The 24349-nt window shown below is 42.5% G+C and overlaps 1 protein-coding gene across 2 annotated transcripts in view; it reads left to right on the forward strand.

Moving 5' to 3' along the window:
- The window catches only part of RAB27B (RAB27B, member RAS oncogene family), a 624827-nt gene that overhangs the window by 420763 nt on the left and 179715 nt on the right, over positions 1 to 24349 (forward strand). For both annotated transcript variants that reach the window (XM_086960406.1, XM_086960407.1), the window contains one exon: positions 18333 to 18504. In XM_086960406.1, coding sequence (XP_086816532.1) covers positions 18352 to 18504 — 153 coding nt within the window. In that variant the 5' untranslated portion in view covers positions 18333 to 18351. The remainder of the gene's footprint in view (positions 1 to 18332; positions 18505 to 24349) is intronic.

Genomic DNA, 24349 nt, shown 5'->3' on the forward strand with positions numbered 1-24349 from the left:
AGAATGTCGAGTATTTATAGAGCTGATCGGGTTTTATATATCAGTTTCGAGCCTTACAAAATATGTTACATGGAATCTCCGAGTTCTGGTATATTAACTGAACGTTATGCATTGATTACAGAGAAATGCGTTCTATTTTCCTGTTTAAGAACTATTTCCTGTTGAGATGAAATGACTAGGAGTAATGGCACAAATGGGGTGGTCGTCCTTGGACTCTAGGTGACTCTCCCCGACCGTTATACATTATACTAAATTACTTAGTAATAGTTAAGTTGTGTCCTCTAGATAAATGCTTCTTTTGGGATGATCAGTTTTGTTGACCTTGCAACTGTGCAATGTGCTCATATTGTCGCTAGATGGCAGTGAAGGATAGCATGGCATAGCAACCCCAAGCGCCACGAAATGTTACATCCCTGCGGAAATCGACTAATTATGTGATGATATCACTTTCACTTTCAAAATCTTTATTTCGATCACAGATCATAAAAGATTATGTCATGATATCGAACGCCTAGCCATGGATATCAGCTAAACGGGGCACGAGTCGGGGTAAGGCATCCACCCACTTTTTTCACAGGGTGGACACCGTTCACCCTACCAAGAAGTTGGTCCCCACTAAAAAAAGATGCAGAATTCGTCCCGGTTTTTAATGTCCAAACACCTGGACATTTTCATCAGCGCCTGCACATTATCTGCTCTCGATTGCAACAACGCGCAGGTGGGGACAGGATTGGGCTCCCCTCTTTCTGACTCCAGCTGGGCCCATAACAAAGGCCGAATCTGAGGGGTCACCAGGCCTTCTTTTTGGTCGAGTCTCCTGGCTGGGAGTAGTCTGGATCCTCACACCTAATGCAAATGAAACGGAGGGAAAGCAAAGGGTCTCGCATCTTGTTAGCACTTCACACATACTAAAAAGAGAGATAGCTTTTCACTTTGTTCAGGCTCTGTTTGAGATATGCATGCGCTGTATGAACGTCAGATGTGTTGGTATTTCTCAGAAATTAGTTAGACATATCTTCAAACAACAAGTAATAGACAAGTAGACGCTAAATGTCCATATCTAGAAGTCTGTGCGTAAAATGCGTTTAAATATTCTGTCAGGTGTTTTCCAAAGTCCAGGGATTTCCATCTTTTCACAGTTCTTTCTGCTAGGGCTGCCACCTCCAATGATTCGTAGAATGTGATTTCCTTGACCATAACAAGAATCCCTCGGTCTTCCCCCTCCCCGCTGCTTGCAAATTACAGCAAAATGTAAACGTTTACATTTCAAAATTTGCGAAATAGATGTATGCACGCGTACGTTAGCTCTCACACATCTCGCCCAATCGCAGATTGGAACTTCTTGTCGAGCTGGGAGCGCGTGGCAGGTGCAGGACTGTGCCCATCTCACATTCGCAGTCCTATGCACAGATCTGCGCCTGACGCCCTGCTCGTTTCCGTGGGCGACCAGGCAGGACGCAAGGTTACCACAGGAGAAGGAAGGGCACGTTCGGGTCGCGCATAACTGGGGGAGGTGCAAGGTGTTTATCTGACCATTTTGTGTGTGTATTGAAATTAGCACCTCATGCAGATTGAGACTTGCACATTTTCTATGTAGAGATGAACAGACTTGCTCAATAAACGAGGATTGATTACATGCTGCCTGGAATTTCATTCATAGAGCTGTTGTGAAGTTCATAGGCTGCATCTATGTGACACTATGCAATCATTTAAAATCTGAGATCTAAGGTCAGGTTTCTTAGAATTTCCCCCTAAATGAAGCAATGCCTAGACCTCAACATTCGGATAGATGCTCTGTTCATGGCGATATACAATAGTGGTTACGGTTTCTTGGGTGAAATGGTTTTCTAAAATGGAAACAAAAACAGCTTTAAATACCATCCCTGTGTGAACAATTAAGCTTAATGAAACGTGCTCTAGTGAATTTGTTACTGTACCATATGTTGTGCATTGTTACTAGCCAGGTCGTCTGTCTCAACTTACTTGCGAGTGTGACTCCTCATTAGGGACGCCACAATATTTGGTGACTACGTCCAGCCCTGCAGACCGATGCCAAGGGATGGAGATCCAGTGAGTGCAGAGAAGCTGCTGCTCACAAGGGGAACTACAAAGTTGGATGCAGCACACTGGGGACTGCTTGCAACTTTAAGGAGCTTGAGAGCAATGAAAGTGAGGGTTGCACAGGTGGTGATTTTCGCAGTACAATACAAATAGTGAACAAATCCTGTACTCATGCGCTTGAATCTGTGCTTGGAGGAGAAGTGGTCCTCGAAGCATCACCAATGGACACAATTTAATTCATCTGTCATCGGGTGTGAAGTGTTGTACCCTGCAAGGAAAAACTCTTGCTTAACGTTTGTTGTATGAGGACACTTAATATATTTTGTTTGTGCTGAGAGTATGCGGTTTCATACCTATTGTTGTGCTGACAGGAATTAAGTGTCGCTGGTGCGGTATGACACGGCACCCGGGCGCTGTGGGTGTTAGAGTTCTAAGCTGAACCAGGGAATTCCGTATTGAGAGCGGAGCGTATACTCTCATTGTATGATAAGCTGATGCAGACGTGTTTGTACCGGATTGCTTATTAACCACGGTACATGGTACTGAATTGTGTATGGGGAGATTTTCTTGGTAGGAAGTTAAATTGAACTGGTCGTAACTTTATTAGGAATAACTCTTTGGCCACCTCGCTTGTTAAGAACTTTAAGGTGCTACAATTTACACAAAAGGAACGAATATTGCTAATTGACAGTGCATTTAATTCAACACGTGTGCTACGCAACTCTCGCATTATTCTTCCAAAATCATTCCTTACTACACCTGGAGAATCCTTATTAAATTGGGAAGGAAGAAAGACTATTTTCATTGCAATTGATAGATTTAACTTTTTAAAGGAGAAAGCAAAATAAAACGGCGTCTAGAAGTTTAGATTTTTGGTTGAGCTAATTGAGCGTCAGATAATCATGCATGTCAATAACTAGTATGTGCAGGAAAAGCTATGGGTGCAGGAACAAATAAATGTTTGAACTGAAAGTTAGGTGGAGTGAGAATCTAGATGGTGGCAAATCGGTATCCCCATGTACAGGTTTGGGTAGAAAAGTTCACAGTAGTGTTTGAAATTATTTGGGAGCCATCGGATATCAGCCTGGATAGTTTCACAGGAAAACGTATACAGACTGTGGGGTACAGCACAATGTCCTTTGAATTTAAGAACAGGAAAGCACTGGGAAAGGTTTCTGTTGCAGAAGAAGGACCCTCTATTCTATGATGGGTGAATCCGTGAGCGTTAAACATAATCCTAAATCACAAAAGCTGCCAATTCGTATTAGTAATCAAACAGGAAGTTGAGAGTTTTTATCTTGTTCTAATTGCTGATGACCAGGAGGAAGAGAATAGAATGGAATGAGGAGGAAAAAAAAGATGGTTTGGTTCTACCGTGCTACACCCGCTGTCCATTCACGATAATGTATGGTAGAGTTCTGTTCATAAAGGACAATCTTAGTTGGGTGTCAAAGAATAGGCAAATTGAATGTTCTGCAAGGGTGATGAAGGAAAATATTGGAAAAGCTCAGCTGGTGTATACATCACCTTAGGATAGGGCACTTTATGCAAAAGCTGTGGAATTTTAGAGAAGGAAATATGTTTAGAGTTAGGAAGCCAGGTAAAGTAAGGAAGGGCGATCGTTGGCGCAGAACCATTGAAGGGGTTGAATATTTTTACGAGCTCAGCAAGACTCAATTATGGTGAAGTTTGGCTCATGAGCCAGATTACAAATTGTAGAGTGAGCGTGGCTGAGGGGAAAGGTGTAGTTCAGAATGGAAATGGGAAGGATTGCGCGTGGCTGGTTGAAGAAGGTGGTGTTATATTGGGGCATGGATGTGGAATCCGATTGATACACATAGGTAGATCCAGTGTGGTGGATGGGGATTGTCTTTTCACAAAACAAGAACAAGGCCTCCTGGATGTCCACCAACTGCCTGAGGTTGAATGGCAGCAAGACGGAGGTGCTCGTGGTGGTGGTGGGGGGGGGGGTGTCCGTCTGTCTGTCTGTCTGTCATCGGCTTGGTGGCCTGCCTGTTTTGGACCAACACCCGTGCCTTGCCAACATGCTAAAAATCTGGGCGTATGGTTCGATTCGGACCTCACTTTTGCGCCACAGATTGGTCGAGTGATGGGGGTCTGCTTCGGGGTCCTGAAAGCTCTGCGGAAGGGCTGGACCTTCTTCCGATGGAGGCTAGACGGATGCTGGTGCATGCCTTGGTCACCTCGAGAATGGACTATGGCAACCTCCTGTACCTGGGAGCTACAGTCGGGAGTCTAGATCGTCTGCAGGTGCTACAGAATGCCGCAGCCCGGCTGGTTCTGAGGCTCCCGATAAGATCTGCCTCGAAGGCCGCGCTGCAGGCACTGCACGGGCTTCTGGTCAGGAGTAGGATTGAGTTTAAGGCCCTGTGCATGTGCCACCGTATTCTGGGGGGCAAAGCACCTGGGCCTTTACAGGGCCTGATTACACAATACAGACCTGCCCGGCCCCTTGGGTCCACAGGTACAGGCCTGCTGAAGATCCCGAAAATTAAAAAGACCCCTATGGGGGCAGGTCTTTCCGGTTCCTTGCAGCAAAGGGTTGGAACAAACTTCCGCTGGAACTGCGCCTGGAACCTTCTGAGGCAAGGTTCAGGGGAAAGCTCAAGACTCATCTATTTAGGCAGTAATTAAGGCTCATTTGAGCATTTCTGGGGGGCCTGCTATTTCCACTCATCACAGCGCGGGGGTACGCCGGTGTGCGTAACCAGGCGCTTTACAAACTTCCCTATTATTATTATTAATGAATATAGCTTCCCATTTAGAAATGAATCATGTTTGTATAAGTATCTTTCTAAAAGGAGATATATGGTAGTGCTAAACACCTCAAGATGTATTACTGATTAAAACGGTATGTAATCCTCTTTTGTCAGTTTCCTTGTCCTGTTGTGGAATAAAGTGGGGGGAATGTTGGTATTTGAATTCTTCAAGAGTTACTGGTACTGAAGGAGTTGGAGTTGGAGGTGGTGGTCACACCAGACTGCAAATAAAGGACTTGACTTGCATGCATGAGTGATTCTTCTCATTTAGGTGACCAGAGTGTTGTAATCATATGACCCATTCATTGTAGAGAAAAAAAAGTTTTCTTTACCTAGTCCTTACTTGTTAAAAATCACCAAGAAGATGCATTGTAAATGTGGATTTCTTTAATGTCAGCTTGTATTTTGAGTAGTGGTGTGCAACTCGCATAATTTACTTTAACATAATTAAGCAAAACTACAATAGAATTGCACAAAATTGCATATAATGCATCTCACTCAAAAAATGACCCAAATGGTCGGTTTAAGTAAAATTTTAACACAAAAATTGAATTTTGAGTTAATTTCCCATCACTCGTGTTCAAAATACTGCTGCTCACGTTCAGATTTGAAGTTTTACCCTAAAAAATTACCCGTTAAAATTCTCCCCGAAACTACAGAATACGGCGTAATTTCGTTATATGAAATTACAAAAATTATACCAGTGTGATTAACTTTTTGCTCAGGCATAATATTGTGTTTGATTATGACATCATGCCGTGAAAGGCCCCTGATGAAAATGGTGGGTTCAGCAATCTTGGGTGAGGGAAATGTTTTACATTTTCCTGTAGAATTTTTCAAGATTTTTCTCTCCCTCATCAGGGAAGACCCTGTTTCCCCCTCATTCTCTCACATGCACACTTCTGTGAGCCTAGTAATTACTTTGGCCTCACCCATATTACCCGTATCACCATATTGTTCAAATACTGATTCGCTCTACATTGCAGATGCTACTATGGTGACTCTACATTTATGGCGCCATACATCACTATCTGCTCAGAATCAAATTCTGAACTTTCACCCTTGGGTTTCATGTTTGTGAAAGGTATTTTTTTTTGTATACCTTAAAATAACAGTTTGATACTCTGAAGTGCATCTTCTATGACTGTTTATCTGCTTGCTGTTATGACTTGTGCCATTTTTGCTTCACTCTTCTTCCGTCTACTTTATCTCGCTCAGGCTTTCTCTGGAATTCACATGTACATTTTGGAGAAAGAGCAAGTATTTTTCTGAAGTTATTTGTCAAGAGGGCCTGTATTGTAAAGTAGTTTATTAGTAGGTGTACGTAGGTAACTACCACTACCACTAGCAATAAGGCTACAAATACAATAAAAGGTTAAGTCAAAGTCTCAACATTTATTCCCTTACTCAATCCTTCGTAGCTGGCAATGAGCAGACAGGATTAACTTGAGAGAGGTGTGAAACATTTATAAACACCAGTACATTAGATAAGACCCATGACACAATAAAAATCCAATTTATAAAATAGGTTATATTTGTATAAACAACTAGACATAATGACAAAAATCCAATGTAGCGAGCTAGAGAGATCAATTTTTAAAGATAAAAAGTCAAACTAGCGCTTAAAAGCAAATAGCTCTCCAAGGGTTAAAGGTAATACTGGACTGGAAAAAGTCAAGAGTTCTGTACACTTAAGTGTTTCTTGATCCAGGGAAGTCTTCCACAGCACCAGCCATGGGCTCAGATGCCCTGGTTCGCCTCCTGGGATCTGGGACGACAACTCCAACAATGCACCTAGGCAATTTATAGAGCTTTACAAAAGGTGCTCCAAATTTACTTATCCAAACTTCTGGAACATCTTCCAGAAGATCTCGTTGAGGGTTCAAAGTGTCCACAACACCAATTCAGTGGTCTAGAATCTCTAAGAAGGCTCGTGGGATGTTGGGACTACAATTCCCACAATGCACCTGGCCAAATTCTTAAGTCTCCTGGACACACTCCAAGTTGGGGACTTCATGGTAGAGATAATGCATGTTCACCTGTCCCTTGCAGGGGAGTCCACTCCTAAATCCTTGTGAAGCTAGGCAAAGTCCTTAGAGCTATAGCACCAGATTGTGGAGCTGTTCAGTCCTTCAGAGTATAATCCTTTGGTTACAGATCAGGGCTCCAGTAGGGCAGTCCTTCTTCAACTAGTTGTTTCAGGCAGCATATCTGAGTATGTTGTCAACTCTCCTATATTTATTCAGTGTTCCTGGGTGTCAAACTGGGGGGGGGGGGGGGGAGAGACACCCCTGACCATTGGGATGCAAGGTGTCACCCAGATGTATGGCCATTTCCTCTAAAGTGTGGCATATTATTATCCCACAAAGCACTACTCTTCCAAAATCCATAATGGAGAATGTCTCTCCTGAAGAGTTGGATTTGACTAAGACAACTCACTGGCGTGGCTAAGATTCTCTAACACTCCTCTTCCAGCCCCCTCACTAACCTGATTACTGGAGCTACTGTTTGGCTGGTGGTGCATGCTGTGGGGGTGAGGCTGTTGCCTATCCAAACTGCCCTTCCCTCTTTGAAGACCAATTTTGCCCTTTCCCCCCTTTCTGTCTTGTGCTATGCAGCTTGCAGTTCTCTTCCCAAAGGAAATACTTTTTCTGAAGGCAGGCCACTTCAAACCATTAAGACAGCTTGGTTAATTCTGGCAGAGACTGACCAATCCGAGGAGGACTGCTGGGAGGCTGGATTTTGGCTTACAGAAAAAGTTCTAGAACTTATTTTCTGCAATAGTTATAACAAATCTAACAATGTCAAGTTGTTGGTTTTCGATTCATAAACTTTATTCGACAGTTAAGTCATTAAAGTGTTTAATCAAACATCCAATATTTACAAAATAAAATACATAAGATAACATAACAAAGTACATTAATATAAATATTTTAAAATTCAATTAAACTACCACATAACTATCGTTGATTATACTATTTGCATAAAACCATAAAGTTATAAACTAATATTTTTAAAATCAACAATCTCTACTTGATGATCCATAATTCATTATAAAGATGTCCTCGTATTCAGTTTTATTATTCTGGGGTGGATCAGGATAGGGCCCTATTAATTTTACGGTAGTTACTGCTTCAGACGTATTACCCAGGCCCATTTCAAAAACTTTGCTACAGCTGTAGCAGTGGGAGGACTTGGGTCTGTAGATAATATTCTCAACGCCTCTTCATGTTGCCGAGTTCCAATTAATTGGCAAATAGGTTTCCCCCACTTTTGTCGGGGTGCTACCTATAGTGGACAGAAAAACAAGATATGACTTTCTGATTCTTGCTCTTTCCTGCACCTCGGTCACTTATCATTGGTTATTCCTACCCATTTTGCTGTAAATAGCCATGTCTGGAGGGTGCCTACTCTGAATTGAAAGTATAACTTGCGGTCAATTGGCTTCTCTATGGTATCCCAATATAATTCCATCATTGGTCGAGCTTTAAATTGTAGAAAACAACATGCATGAAGGGTCTCACCTCACAGGTAGATAAGTTGATCATCTCCCAGTATCTGGCCTTCAATATTTTTTGGGGAGGGAAATACTGCATTTGATGGATCATCCCACAGTTCTTTCATTCCCAGTCTCACTAGCAGGATCTAATTTCCTTCAGCCAGGTATTTTTTTTGAAGGAATCCTTTTCGATAATATCTTTTAGGCCCAGTGCATAATGCAGGAGTTCCTCGGTGGTCCATATTCTACGCCAATACAATAGTGGACGTAGGGTAGCTAGGCCTTTAACTGCTTTCCTCCCAAGATCCCACAGCAATGGTAATAGCGGAGTACTTTGGGGGATCACCTATAGCTTTTCGCAAAAACTCATTTTCTACCAGTGTCAAGCTTTTTAAGTTTTCAAATCCCCATAGTTCGGACCCATAAACGGCCGAACGTAGGACCTTCATCCCATATATCTCCATCAGTGGGCTTATAGGTTTAGTTGTTGAGGTTTTGAACCTTTTCAGAAGAAGCCCTGACTGCTGCTGGTGCTTTAATACAGCCAGATTAAGTTGACTGTTCCAGCGCAAATCCCTCTGCCCCCAAATGGGCAAAGGCGTCTACCTGCTCTAGTGGGTGGTCATTCATATATATATATATATATATATGCTTCCTCTAAATGGTTTAAAGAACTTGGAAGGTTTACATTCGTTAAGGAACATGAACTTTTGTTTTTGCAGTATTTACTTCTAGTCCGTGCAACAAACAAAAGTTTCCAAACCGCTGGAGGGCCCGCTGGAAGCCGTTTGGTGTTTTGGAGACTATCAACGTGTCGTCCGCGAACATGAGGGTTGGAACACGGTTACCTGCCATCATGGGGGCATCAGTGGGGACCAAGGAGAGGTAGTCAGCCACCCCATTCACGAAGAGTGCGAACAGGGTAGGTGCCATAACGCACTCCTGACTCACTCCCTGCTCAACTGGGAAAGTTTCCCTAACCTCTCCCCGTAGCCCCCACCGTACCCTAGCAAAGTTATCCTCATGCGGGCGGACAACCAAAGTCAACCGCTCCGGGGCCATTCCCAAACCCTCCAGAACTAGCCATAATTTACAGCGTGGTACTAGATCAAAGGCTGCCCTCAGATCCACAAACACTGCATACAGTGTCCCTTTTCCCAGGACCACCGTCCTCCAATAGCGGATAATAAACCGAAAAACTTGATCAATCGTACTTGTTTTGGGACGAAAACCTGCCTGGAGTGGACTCCAGATGTTGTTATCCTCCATCCAGGCCTGTATTTTTCCCAAAACAAGACTGCCCATAATTTTCTGAATAGAGTCTATAAGACTAATGGGCCTATAGTTGCCTGCTAAAGACTTATCTCCTTTTTGTACACAGGTACAATTTCTGCTCCCTTCCAGGACTGGGGGACAGCCATCCCTTGTGCTATAGCATTTGCTAAATAAACAATGTATTGTCGCCAACGTTGCTTATCATTTAGGAACACATCGGCGGGAACGCAGTCCATGCCCGGTGCTCGTCCCTCAGTTACCGAATCTAGCGCCCTGTCAACATCCCCTAAACTAAAAACGGTATCTTTATAAAACCTAAAAGGGGGTATACCGTCCTTTTCATCACTGTCACTACAAGCATATTGCGATCCAAAGTAGTTAACCCACGAATTTTGCACAACATTATTCTGCGGGCAATCCGGGCGTCCACCCCTGTCCCATTGAAAAAGATCCCAGAAGGCTTTTGAGTTTTTAGACTCACACGCCTCCTTTAGCTCCCGCCATTTGCACTCCTCCCATGCCTTTTTTGCTCCAGCCTGCGTTTTCCTAGAACTATTTCGTGCCGCTCTTATTTTACTAGGATCCCTAGTTTTTAATGCTAGGCCCAACTCTGCACGTACTTGCCTGCAGGCATCCTTATACCATGTCTCAGATTTGTTCTTCAATTTTTTTCTAACTATGCTAAGCTTACAAAAATACGTTTTAAGGTTAGCAAATTGATAAGAGTGGGCTTCCATAAAATCTGAATTCGTTGTCCTATTAGTCACATCCGCCCCCACGATTTCCAATGCCTTATCCAATTCGTTCTTAATGGCAGTCAAGGCATCGGAGTCCTTGGCGACGTTACACCACTTAGGTGGCGTTCATCATTCACCAAGGCGATTTCTGAGACTAATGTACCATGTGCTGCTGCTCCCACTCCATCTAGTCCCAATCTAAACAATGCAGTCAAGGGGTTATGGTCGCGCTCTATGCGGTTCTTTACCTCCATGTCCACAAGGAAATGCCACAGTGTCAAGTGGCCAAGTAAATAATCTATACGACTAGACCTTGTTCCATTGTCGTATGTCCTGGCACCCTTCCTATGTAAGGATGTTCGGCCCTAGCCCAGACATAGCCCTTTCAGTTGTATTGCGGCCTCTGTCCATCTATTAATGGGTTTCAGCTCAAGTTGAGGGATCCCCCATCTGGAGTCTTCCTCTTCCGTTACTCAGGTCATCATGCCCCAATGGCTCAAAAGTCGTATTGAAATCTCCCGCTATTAGGGGCAAGATGTTACTTGGCAGTGCTTCAATTAAGCCTAAGGCGGTTATTACTTCCGACTTTTTCCCAACGGGTAAGCCCCTGTCATAAACATTAAATATAGCAGTATTTGGGATAGAGGGAGAAGTAGGTTTCATTCATTCCTGTACGTGGTAGATGTATTATGCCCAAATTTTGCAAACTGAGAAACTCCTTTTTGAAAAAGCTGCTGTCTACCCCCGACCGCCCCAACTGAGCTGATCGACCGGGAACTGAATATTTATTACCTAAGTGACCTATTGTCCTTAAGGCCACTCCTGATTTGGCGTTCCATCTGGCTCCAGGAGGAGAAGTCTTTTAATAGAGCCATCATTGAAGACTGTTTATCATTGGATCACTATAGGAAAATTCCCTGGTTAAATTAGGTTGTTGATTGTTACTCAGAAATATTTAGTCTTAATGTCCTGATTGACCCAAGAGCTGCATCTTTGATCTCTAAAGCTGAGTTAAAAAGTAAATTCCTGGCCAGCAGAGCTAGGAAACGGTTGTCAGCAGCAGGATCTATGACCACTGTCTTGTTCTACAATAGATATATCATTTCGGAAGGTTCACCATTTTATCTATCCACTGTGACTAGGCCATCTCATAAGTTTGTGCTTACAAGACCGAGGTTCGGAGTAACACCATTTAGTGGCCCTACCAATTCTCAAACGCCATCCAACAGGGCCATGTCTGTGCGATGGCGTATCTAAACAGAGCACTTTTTACTATTTTGTAAACTGTACATACATTTTCGTATCGCCTATTTGAAACCAATGTTTTTGAAATATGGTGTGTGTACAGTTAATCTGGCTATGAGTTTATGTAATCTGAATTCCGCCAACATTTGTTTTTATACTGCTTCCTTTTTAAACAAATGTATTTATGCAAGGAAAATATGCTTTTTTAAATTATATGGACTGTATCTCTACTGATATCTGTTCTAATTGTCAATCTGAAACTTTGGTTATTTGCTTGTCTGTTTTTTTTGTGTGCTTTTATGGTCATGTTTCATGTACCGAATAAAGCTTCATGAATTTAATTGTATTATGCCTTTAATCGTGTGGTTCAATCTGTCATCTGCACCATTCCCCTTAGGAAGGTACAACAAAGTCACCTTGTGTTTATTACCAGGCCATTGTAAACATTCTAACGTGTTTTTTCATCCTTAAACGGTATACTACTATCCATCAACAAAATGCCAGGTAAACCTTCTTTAACCCTTTCGATGCTCATGACGAGCTCAGCTCGTCATGATGCACAGTTGAGCTGTGCTGATGACGAGCTGAGCTCGCCATGAATCATGCACTCAATCATTTTCCAGCACAGGGGGGGAAAACGCCTAGCAGCCAAGGTGCTAATGAATAGTTCATTAAAAAATAGAATTACCAATAGTATCTACCTTATTAACTACCTTCAACTTAACCTACTTTGAAGACCTGTAAATCAGGACAATTATGTATTTGCTAGTCCCATCACTGCCCAAGTTGTGGCCTGACTTTCCAAAGAGCTAAGAGGGGGTTTCAAGGGCCTATGTATCAGCTCCCTCGCACACACTTCTGTGCATATCTTGAAATCGTACAAATCTTTACACTTCTATGTCAGTTCCAGTCACCAACAACTCTTCTTTGTTTTGGAAATCCCCATGTGTCACTCATGACACAAAAGAATAATTTTCTTTCCAACTTCTACAGGAGACACAATCTTGCTACATCACTGGGTAAATCCCATACACCCAGACCCCTGCAGAAACATCACCACTCTGTTCCTATTCTGCCTTAAGTAGGCACTTTTCAGAATTTGCAGCATCTTCTTCAAATGTCTGTCATATTTCATATATTTGCCCATCACCAGAACATCATCCTGAAAATAAGCAACACTTTGTACATTCTGAAACCGGTCAGCTATAAGCTTCTGGAAAAGTGCAACAGTGGCTGACAACCCAAATGGAATGCAAAGAAACTGGAAACCAATATAGGATGTCATGAAAGCTGTGAATGCTCTACTATTGGGATGCAGATTCACCTGGTCATAGGCAAACGAGGGGACCAGTGTGGAAAACCACTTCACACTTTTGGATAATGTCAATAGCTTATCGTTTATGAGTAGAGGAAATTGATTATTTAGGATATTATTACTTGAGACGTTTCGACATCTCTCACTTTTCCCTTCACTTGTCGAGTGACTATGAGGGTCAAAAATCATTCTCAGGATTTGACAGGCTTAATCATTTTTGTAAGTACCACTTTCACCCACAGTCGATCTTGTGTTCCAGGGTGGTGGTTTTTCATCACAATTTGGTCACATATGAACTTGTCCTATAGCATGCTCCATTTGCAGTTAATGTTAGAGCAGTAGTCTTGTGGAATCCATTCAAAATGGAAATATGTGTGCTTTGGAGTTATCTAAAAGCTAATTCCAATTCATTTCAATATTAATTTGAGAAAAGCACAGGACAAAGTTAGTTTCTATTAACAGTGCAGTAAGCCAAATCATATGCAGCAAAGTGTGGCACCAGAGATCATAGTGCAGAAGACGCAGTGTTCAATTTGTGAAGGTATTTACAACATATGAGTCACTGTAAAATTTCCAATAGTTTATATATTATGTGAAGCAGTTGATTATCAGGGCAGTTTTAGAAAATTCACAGTCCCTTCATTTTAATTGTTTGCCAACCAAAACGGAGGGTTTGGCGACGTTTCAACCCATTCTGATTAAAAGGGTCTCTTCAGGACGTAGTCATCAGACTATAACACCACCTTAGCATGGAATGTAATCATATGTCCACAATTCATCACTGGATATCAAAACTGTGGCTTAGTAAGTCCATGAAATACTCATTGCATGAGTCTTCTAAAAATTTGATTTCTGGAGAATTTTACGGGGTGGGTTATCCTATGGGAGAGTTAGGCCTTGCAATAATAAAAAAACACATTTTACTGTTTTTTTCCCTACCAAAACATGTAAAATGTAAAAGTGCATGTCTAAACGTTTAAATACAACACATCCTGTCCTGTGGGCTGTGTAGGGCAAGCTCTAGGGGTTACTTATAGGTATCAAAAAATTGCCATGTCCAAATGACAGTTTCAAAAGGCATACAGAAGCTGCATTGGCAGACCTGAAACATGTTTAAAAAGGCTATTTAGGTGGGTGGCATTAAGTGCTGCAGGCCCACTAGTAGCATTTAATTTACATGCCCCGGGCACTTGTACCACTTTACTATGTATTTATTGAAGGGATTTGTAGAGCGCGTGGCTGCTCAAGGGCTTCCTGGAGCTAAGGAAGATTTTTCTAGTGAAATGCAGAGCCACTGAATAAAAAGCTGGGAAACAGCCGGTTCTTTAACTTTTTTTTGAAGGAGGTTTTGTTAGATGCAGCTTGGATTTCAAGTGGCAGGGCATTCCACAATTTGGGTACCAGATGGGCCAAAGATCTGCCGTCCCCTCTAGCCCTACTAATTCTGGTTGTCCTGAGGAGTTGTTTTTCGGAGGATCAGAGTTGTGTAGTTGGGGTGGGTACCTAGATATCAGCTTCCTCAACTTTTCTGGCCCAGTTTTATTAACACCTTCAGCGTGGCGCGAATTCTCGCGCTGTGCTGAAGGTTCTAATGAGCCAATGGGCTCATGACGGAACGGTTCCGTCATGAGCACAGCTCAACCGATGCTCATGACGGAACCGGTCCGTCATGAGCATCGAAGGGGTTAATAGCTCTGAGTTATGCAGAGGGGTTTAAATGTAACTCTGGCTTCGATAGGCAACCAGTGCAGCTGGTTAAGTGGTTCCTTTGCAGAGACAAAGTTTGGTATTTTTAGCAGGAGTCTAGCTGCCGTGTTCTGTACCACTTGGAGTCTTTTTATAACATACTTTGGTGATCCTAAATACAGCAGGTTGCTGTAGTCCAGACGTAAGACAAGGAGAGATTGAATCACAATTTTCATCAGGTGCCCAGGAATCACATCAATGATTTTCCTTAGCATTTTAAGAAGGGCGAAACCGGTTCCTGAAAGCTTCTTGGATTGGCAATCCAGGGTGAGGGTATGCTCCTGCCAGATTCCAAGTTTTTTTTACGGCTGGTTTGGGGATCGGTGGATCACCTATACAGTTGTGCCAGCGTGTCCGGGGTGAGTGGATGTCCAGGCTTCCCAGCAGCATGAGGTTGGTTTACCCACAATTCAGCTGTTACAGCTGTGGGACATCCAGTTGACCACTTTCTCCAGACAAGAGGGCGACTGATAGTTGCTAGGGTTGGAGCAGTTGGTAAAAAACACAACTAGCTGGGCGTCGTCTGCATATGTCACCACTGATATTCAAATCCCTACACCACCTTTGCCAGCTGTCGTACATAGATATTAAATAAAGTTGTGCTAAGGGACGATCCCTGTGGGACACCACATGTGATAGGCAGGTGTTCTGGGATACATTCCCTTCCCATCACCTGGAAAGCTCTGTTCTCCAAGAAGGAGGCAAGTCAATCCAAGGCTTTACCCTGAATTCCAACTTCCCCTAATTTCCATTTTAGGATAGTGTGATCAACGGTGTTGAATGTGTCACTGAGGTCCAGCAGGAGGATGGCGGCTGACCCACCCTCATCGAGTATCGACTTAGGCTCCTCAGTGACAGTCAAGAGAAGCCCATTTGGGGGGGATGAAGAATGTTGTTGGTCTCTAAGAAATTGGTCTGTGAATAATGAACTTGCTTCTCCAAAAGTTTACCAACATCCGGTAAGAGGGAAATGGGGCGGATGTTATTATAAATGGTAGGGTCGAGATTGAATTTCTTTTGTAGCGGCTTAATGATTGCTTGCTTACACGATTTGGGGACTTGGGCTAAATCTAGGGATATATTGAGTTGTTCAGTCACCGATGGTAAGAGGGTCTCCGCTAGGAGACGCGGGAGAGCTGGATTTGATACTCCTAATTAACTTGTCAGACATTTTCTTCCTCCAATCTGGGGAAAATGAATTAATGAAGCAGTTGAGGGTATCTTATTTTAGCTGTGGCATGTTCCCTGTTTTTAGGGAACTGATCATATATTTCTGTAACTTTTTTAGAAAAAAAGGCTCCTATGTCGTTGCATCTCTTGACAGATGTAGGGAGGACATTGGTATTTTCATGAGGGTTGGTCAAAGTTTTGACTACTTTAAATAGCTCTTTGGGTGAATTTGCTGCCAGAGCTATTTTACCTTCATAATATTTAGCTTGGGCTGTCTTAATTTCATTGTGATAAGTTCTGATTAGCAGTTTGTATTCAGACTTGAGGGAATGGTCATTTTTTCTCCAGTGTCTCTCTAATTTCTTGCATTGTTTTTTCAAAATTACCCCATAATCAGTTCTATGGGGTAATTTTGGGGTGAGATTTACTGTTAAGAGTTCTCTTGGGAGCACAGATATCGGCTGATTGGGTGATTCAGTTTTCCCATTGCTGGTATTTCTCATCTATATTTCCGGAAAAGATAGGGTTATTGTTCTTCAGGACTGCCTGCCAGGGTTTAGGGTCCAATTTGGACCAGCTCCTAGTGGTGATGGTTTGTACTAAATTTTTTCCGGTTGCAAAGGTTTAGGTAATCTGAACCTGATTAAAGAGTGGTCTGACCAAGGTACTCGGCTAGGTTTGGAAACTATGATCTGCGGGTCGTTGGAGAAGATGAGGTCCAATATGTGCCCTTTCACGTGCGTAGGTGATATGAGTTGGGTTAATTGTAATGCTTCCACGTCACCCTGCAATCGTCTGATGTGGGGGGTATTGTATTTGTCAAAGTTGAGGTTGAAGTCGCTAAGAATCGTCAGTTAGGCCCTTTCCATTGTGAGCTAAATATGCAGTCGGGTAGTGCCTCTATAAATCTACTGCTAGTGTCTGGGTGCCTGTAGAGAAGTATTCCTGACAGTGTACAGGTAGGAGATGAGGCAATGTGAAATTGGGCGATTTCACACTCTGTAAGAGAGAATTGGGATATGGAACATTTAAATTAGTCTTTTGCGATAATAGCAATACCGCCCCCAATTATGTCTGATCCGTCTAGCCTGTGTAGCTGGTAGCCCAGTGGAAGGGCAAGATGGATGTCTGGGCCTGAGCTAACATTTAGCTAAGTTTTTCAGTTATAAACAATCTGTCTAGGGGCTCTTCCTCTAGCATGATTCTAATGTCTTAGGTATGTTTTGGGATAGAGTGGGCATTGATCAGTTCCATCTTCTCTTTAGAGGTATTTAGCCAAACTGGTCTTGTCCGGTTAGTTTATGTCTCGTATCCACATTGTTTGCAGGTAATCCTATAAAAAGGTGATGGCTAGAAGCTGCTTACTGGAGTGGGTATATTTACCTGTGTTGCGGGGTTCTGGGCCTGGACGTGCGCAGACGGGTTTGCCTTTGGCGCGCCCGGCCCGCCGTGGTCATTTGAAGTAGAGGGGTGGAGTTCGAAACTAGACCGCCGACCTCCCGCCTCTGCTAAAACTCTATGGCTCCGATGTCCAGCCTCCACTATACGATCCCTTGGTGATGCTCTAACCAGAGCGCTGTACGGTAGTGCAGATTACCCCGTGTTAACTGCTCAACAAGAACCCATTCATGCAGAATACTGTTTCAGTAAAATGTGAACACAGAATTAAAAGTAAGTGCAGCAGCAATTAAACAATTAAAATATTTGGCGAGTAGCGTTTGTTCGAGGCAGAGCTTCACTGGCAGTGCTCTAGTACTACAGACTTACAAGTAAATGGAATGTGCCAATTGGGTGCAAGACAATTTTTACCACATTTAAAGGAAAGAGCACAAGCACTTTTAGGACTGGTCAGCAGTGGTAAAGTGTGTAGAGTACTGAAACCAACAAAAAACAGGTCAGAAAACATGAGATGAAGGCAAAGTTTGGGGGTGACCCTGCAGGGAGGGCCAGGTCCAACACAACCAAGGTCCTCTGCACAACAATCTGTTTCATCTTCAGCTGCTATGCTCACCCCCAGCGTTCATACACAGAGTACACAACCGACATTCTATTAAGGAAGGACAAAATATGTACCTGAAGGTTGTGTGATCTTCATTGCCCAAAGTTACGACCGCCTTCGTTTGCATATTGAAATAACGTGAAATACTGTTTGAAACTTCCGAAATATACCATGAATTGCATGTGCAGTTGATCATACTGGATGGTTTTTAGCTTCTGTGAACACACTAGAGAGTATTGGGAACTACAATCAGTTATGGCTTTCAACCATTTTTATAGAGTTTTAATATTTTATACCTGGGTACATTTAAAAACAAGGAGTGACAAAACATTTGCTCCAACTTGATATGTGTTGCCTTTACAAAAGGTGATGACTTATTATTAGCACATAATATGAACTGCTGATATTTCTGTATACTTTCTTTGATGGAGATGTATTCCAGCCAGTTCATTGTGATGTATTTTATAAGGAAGTCTTTTTAAACAACGTTTTTCCCCTTCTGCAGGTGTACCAAGAGTAGCACTATGACTGATGGGGATTATGACTATCTGATCAAACTCCTGGCCCTTGGAGATTCTGGAGTTGGCAAGACCACATTCCTTTACAGATATACAGACAACAAATTCAACCCAAAATTCATCACAACTGTTGGAATAGACTTCAGGGAAAAAAGAGTGGTGAGTTGAGAAGTGCCAATTTAATTTTTTTAACCACTCGCTTACAAATGCCCTGTTGTAATTTGTACTCTTCTGGAAAGTATGTAGAAGCACACTAAAACAAACTATTTGACATGCTGTGATGATAGGATAATGTGAGCATGCTTGCATGTTCACCTCCAGTACCAAACACACACTACATTAATTATGCATCATGTTCCGATCGGTATTAGAATACCACTTTTCTTGTTTCCTAGTAGATACCATGTATCGGTTGGATGTATCTGATCCTAAATAAATAAAGCTAAGATTTTGGCAATGTTCTTTAGTGAGCCGCATGTGCTTCAGAGTTTTCACCTGTTTGGTTGCTTTTGTTTTCAAGCAGACCCCAATTCGTAGGGTTTTTGTATTCACTCTTAAGCTGGAATGGAGATGGTGGTTGTAGGAAAAGTTTCTCTGGTATTTTGTTCTCTAATTGGCCATCTAGTGTGGTTGACTAAGTGACTACTGACTGTTGAGAAGGGCACAAGCTTCCCTTTATTCTCTGTTTTGAGCGTGCACTCAAACACATAGTAATCTTTGGAATACCTGCAGAGAGAGGATATACTGCTGTTGTCCTTAAAGGTACCTCTCCATCTATTAGAGCAGTGTTTCTAAATACTGGGTTGCGGTTCGAGAAAATTTGAGAATCATATTCTTTAACGGACATGAGACCAGCGATTATTATTTTTTTTTTTTAATGAAATAGCTGCAATTGTTTGGAGGTGTCACTACCTGTTTTTATGTTGATGTTTTATTAGGTTTTTATCAACAGAAAATCATGTACAAGTCCAGATTAGCTTTTATTATGTTCATGTAGCCTTACTAGTCTCTGACCTACCTACTGTAAACGTCTCATTCGCATGTGTGGGTGAGAGCAATCCTCAACACTGCAGATTGAGGCAGCATTTTTCACCCACAATGCCTCCATATCAAGCAGAGTAGAGGGTGCCAAACTCTTCCGCTTCCATAAAGGTTGCAAGTACCTCCAGCCACTGTGCTGCCAGTGGCACATTACACATTCCATTTGTAGGGCCACACCTTCAGGTGTTTCCAAAGTCTCCACTTCTTTTTTCAATCTTATGAGATTGGCCCTCCAGGTGCTTTCAGTGTATTGCTATGTCCCCATGGGCGACACTTGGACTACACCTACAAATCCGTTACCAGCCTTCCTCACTGTCTGGTGGGCATATAAACCAAGCAGGCAAATTTCAGCAGTGTGCATGTCCTGTCTGTTTAAAGTCCTCTTGAGATCAGATGTAACCTGTGACCAGAAGCAGGTAATAACTATGCAGTTCCATCAGTGATGTCACTGACCATGTCATGAGTGATGTAATATGTGATGTCATCAGCAGTGCATTACACGCGCAAGTTATAGTGAGTCCAACTAACTATAACGTGGGAATTTCAATGGTTTTATGTCAGTAAAATTTCCAGCTAACTATAACTGGTGTGAAACCTATGGTTTTTTCAGTGAATTTCAAAGGTTTTTTAATGCTAATTCCTAACTAAAAGTCTCACTTTATAAGTAAGACTGTTAGCGCTCTAGTTGTTCTTTAGAACACTCTGGTACATGCTGTCATGGCTATACTTGCTCTACATCTGGCTGATATTGGGCTACATTTGTATTTTTTTGTCTCTGGTGGCCCTCTTTGGGCTACATTGGGCTACATTTGGGCTCTAACATAAAGCCCAAAGTAGGCCAATATATATTTTTTTAAAGTTAATTTTCTTAAAAAACAACTGGAGAATATATCTTGAGACATGGCAAACTCACATCGGGCTACCAGTCCTTACAACTTTTCAATTTTTTTTAAAATATTTTTTTTAATTTTTTTTTTTTGTCTTGGAGCGCTCCCGGTGCGCGCCCCGGAAAGCGTATTATTTTGAAGCGAACCGGGAAGCGTCCCGTTAGCGCCCATGTCGCAATCGAAAACAACATCGTGACGCGTCGCATAAGCGTGACGTATCGCGTAGCCGCGTGATGCGTCTTATGACGCGCTGCGTAAATGCACCCGGAAGCGCTTCGCGGCCCGGAGCTCGTAACATAAGCGCGCCGGGTCATGTGACTTGAAAATAACACTTTTCATTGGTTCTCATCATTTTTTTTTCTCCAAATAATGAAAGCCCCCTGCTTTTTTCCTCATTCTTACTTCATTGAGAGAGCAAGAGCTATTTTGGAGGAGACAATGGCTTCACTTGTTGCTGCAGCTGGTCCACCCCCACCACCAAGAAAAGAAGGTCCACCACCACAGTTTCTTGGAGGACAAGAAGAAGAAGAAGAGGAGGAGGAAGAAGAGGAGGAGGAGGATCAACAACGAAGGCGCTTCCTCCCAGAAGAACCCAGACAAAGGCACGTTAAAGTGCACTTCATTTGGCAATTTTTTTCTTTTCCAGATGACCAAAAAAAGGTGAACGCCCCCAAAGTCACCTGTCTTGTATGCGACCAAGTTCTCTCCAGGGGCAATCCCTCAAAGAAATATTCTTTTGGGAATTATACCATGATCCGCCACATGGAGAAGTGGTATCCCAATAATTAAGCTCAGGCTGAAGTCCAAGAACTTCGTACCAACCCACCCCCTGTGGCCAGCACTTCCTCTTCAGTATTCTCACTTTCTGGTCCTGAAGAACGGCAAATGGTGCCAAATATTCAGCCAAAATTTGGCAAGGTCAAATTTCTTTGCATTTTCTGTGGCAAAACTTTATGCTAAGGTGAACTTAGCGTCACCTTAATAAATAATGCTATAGACTACCACAAATGATGCAAGGAAAGAAAACAGTAATTCTTTTCTTTTTTTTTGCTCCTGTTGAGCTATTTCCAATTCCCTGTTTTTCGTTTGTTCCCTTAAAAAACCCCCCAAAAATATAAAATTGTTCAAAAACACAAAAAATAATAATAAAAAAATATAAAACAAAAAGAATTAAAAAAAAAGTTATTTTCAGAACTACTTTTTTTTTTTTTTTGCCCAGCGGGACCCTTTTATAGCCCCCACATCAAACCTAGGGGGTCAGGTGGGTCCACCCTGCCCCCTTATGGTCAATTTCCCCTTTGTTTTGGCCACCTCTTGAGTCTCGATCCTACAGAGACACAAGATGGCGGCCGCTCCGGACTGTTTCGAATGTTTACAGACACCCAAGAACCAATCAGCTTTCTGCGCCCAAGTCGCGTGTCTCGTCCGGAGCGCTCACCGGAGCGCGTACCGGGGCGCGCTTATAGATATATATATTTTTTGGAACCTAAATTACTCAAAATCCACTGGAGCACATATCTTGAGACATAGCAAAGGCACATCGGGCTACCAGTCCCTACAATTTTGCCATGTTTGGTGTAAATCCATTCAGCCGTTCGGGCTAAAAGTGAGGCCGACCGCCCTATGAAAATTAACATTTGGACCCCCCTTTTATCTCGGCCCCCGCTTGACACATCCCCCCCAAACTTTCAGGGAAGGACCGGAGCTCGACAAGGCCATTTTGAGGAAATTTTCAGGCAGATTCGTCAACCGGTGCCAAAGTTATTCCAAATAGAATTTTGAGATTTAACATTGAAAAAAAATCCTAACTATAACTACCTACTGGCGACCGCCAGTAGGCAATACATATACATGTGTGTATGTGTGAGTATATATGTGTGTGTATATATATATATATATATATATATATATATATGTATATATGTATATATGTATATATGTATATATGTATGTGTATATATATATATGTGTATGTGTATGTGTATATGTATGTGTATATATATATATATATATATGTGTATATGTATGTGTATATGTATATATGTATATATGTATGTGTATATATATATATATATGTATATATATATATATGTATGTGTATATATATATATATATTCATATTCGCTCCAAGGTTGTCCACCATTGAGTAGCACGCGAGCAGCAGCTTTATTTATGTGTAGGTGAGGACGGGGATCCGCTTGTAGACGCCGCTCCGTAATGGATCTGCCCGACGCGTTTCGAAGCTCCATCTGCTTCTCTTCAGGGGCTTTAACGGAAGCGGTGTGCGCACCCGCTACACTTCTCCAAATACGTAATAACTCACCCGCCGATGGGAGGCTCCAATGAGACTTCTGGGAAGTGTAGTGCGGAAAGCACACAATCAAGTCCTGGATGGACTCCACAAGTGGGCCCGTCCTCGATCCCATGTACGGCTGCTACTTCACTACTTCCCAATATTGAGACCTTGCGGTGCCTTGGTGTCGAGTAATATTATGTAGCGAGTCTCCAATTTGCGTAAAAGGGGCTCCCTATCACGGCCCTCCTCTGGGGAGGAACATAATCTATCGCAAAATACCTTAACAAAGATGCATCCTTTCCATGTTTGCTCTCAAAATGCGGGGCTACAGGATATGTCGCATCTGCGTGGGTGATAGCTCGCAGATGCTGTAATATTCGCTTGTGCACTTGTGGTCGAGTGCTACCTACATATCTCAACCCGCACGGGCACTCCAGAACATAAACTACAAACTCAGATTTGCAGTTTAATTTCTGTTTGATTTTAATTGGAAAAGGTGATAGAGGGGTAGAGACCTCCGTTTTGCTGATACCGTGTTTACAAGCTTTACAGGTAGAGCACCTTAAAAAGCCTTTGCTCTCACTAAGCCATGATCCAGAAATCACCTCAGGGCTGCTAGAAACAAGACTATTTTGCATTGACCGGGCTTTACGATAGGTAATGCTGGGATGTTTAGTCAAGAGAGGACCAATAATAGGATCACTTGAAACTAAAAACCAGTTGTCTTCGACTATTTTATGGATACTTTTATGTTGGTTATTGTATGCCATTATTAGTCTGGTCTCTTCACATGACTTCTCAGTGGAGGGCTTTAGTTGAACACTACCTGAGCCCAGGAGTGTAACTCTAGCGATCTTGTTGGCTCTCTTGATAGCATTATCTATAGTCTCTGTTTTGTAGCCCCGTTCAATGAATCGAGCCCTACAGAGGGATTGTGCCAGCCGGCATTCATATTCATTGCTACATATTCTCCGAATACGAAGCATCTCCCCATAGGGGATACTACGTATCAGATGTGCTGGATGATGACTATCCGCATGTAGCAATGTGTTCCCTGCTGTGGGCTTACGATATAATCTAGTCTGAAGGCTACCTTCATGGACAAAGATCTCCACATCCAAGAACATGATGGACTGTTTGCTGAGGGTGTTAGTGAATTGAATGTTCAGATTGTTATTATTCAATTCCTTTACGAATTCAATGACCCCTACTTCAGTCCCATCCCATACAAACACCAGGTCGTCTATGTATCTTAACCAAAGTTTTACATTGGATTTCATAGTGGCAGCATGTTGTTTCATCAGGACCTGCTCCTCCCAGTACCCCATATGGAGACAGGCGTAACTGGGAGAGAAGCAGGCCCCCATTGCCACGCCCCTGGTCTGTAAAAAGAGCTGGTTAGCAAACAGAAAAACATTATTCTCAAGACAGATAGTGATCATATCTAACAACATTCTTGAATGGTCCTGGAAACAAGTGTCTCTTTTCCCAAGAAAATGTTGTATAGCCCTCAAACCGTCAATATGGAATATGCTGGTATAAAGCGATGTAACGTCCATAGATACCAGAACATAGTTGGGGCTCCATCTGAAATCCTGAATTTTTCTCAATAGATCACTGGTGTCCAGAATGAAAGATGGTAGGCCTCTTACATAGTCCTGTAGGAAGAAATCCATATATCTGCTCATATTTTCCAGCAGGCTGTTACAAGCAGATATTATGGGCCTACCCGGGGGTTGTTGTAAATTCTTATGTACTTTTGGGATGAAATAGATAACCG

The sequence above is a fragment of the Lissotriton vulgaris genome, chromosome 3_1 (assembly GCF_964263255.1).
Source record: "Lissotriton vulgaris chromosome 3_1, aLisVul1.2, whole genome shotgun sequence".
Classification (NCBI taxonomy): domain Eukaryota; kingdom Metazoa; phylum Chordata; class Amphibia; order Caudata; family Salamandridae; genus Lissotriton; species Lissotriton vulgaris.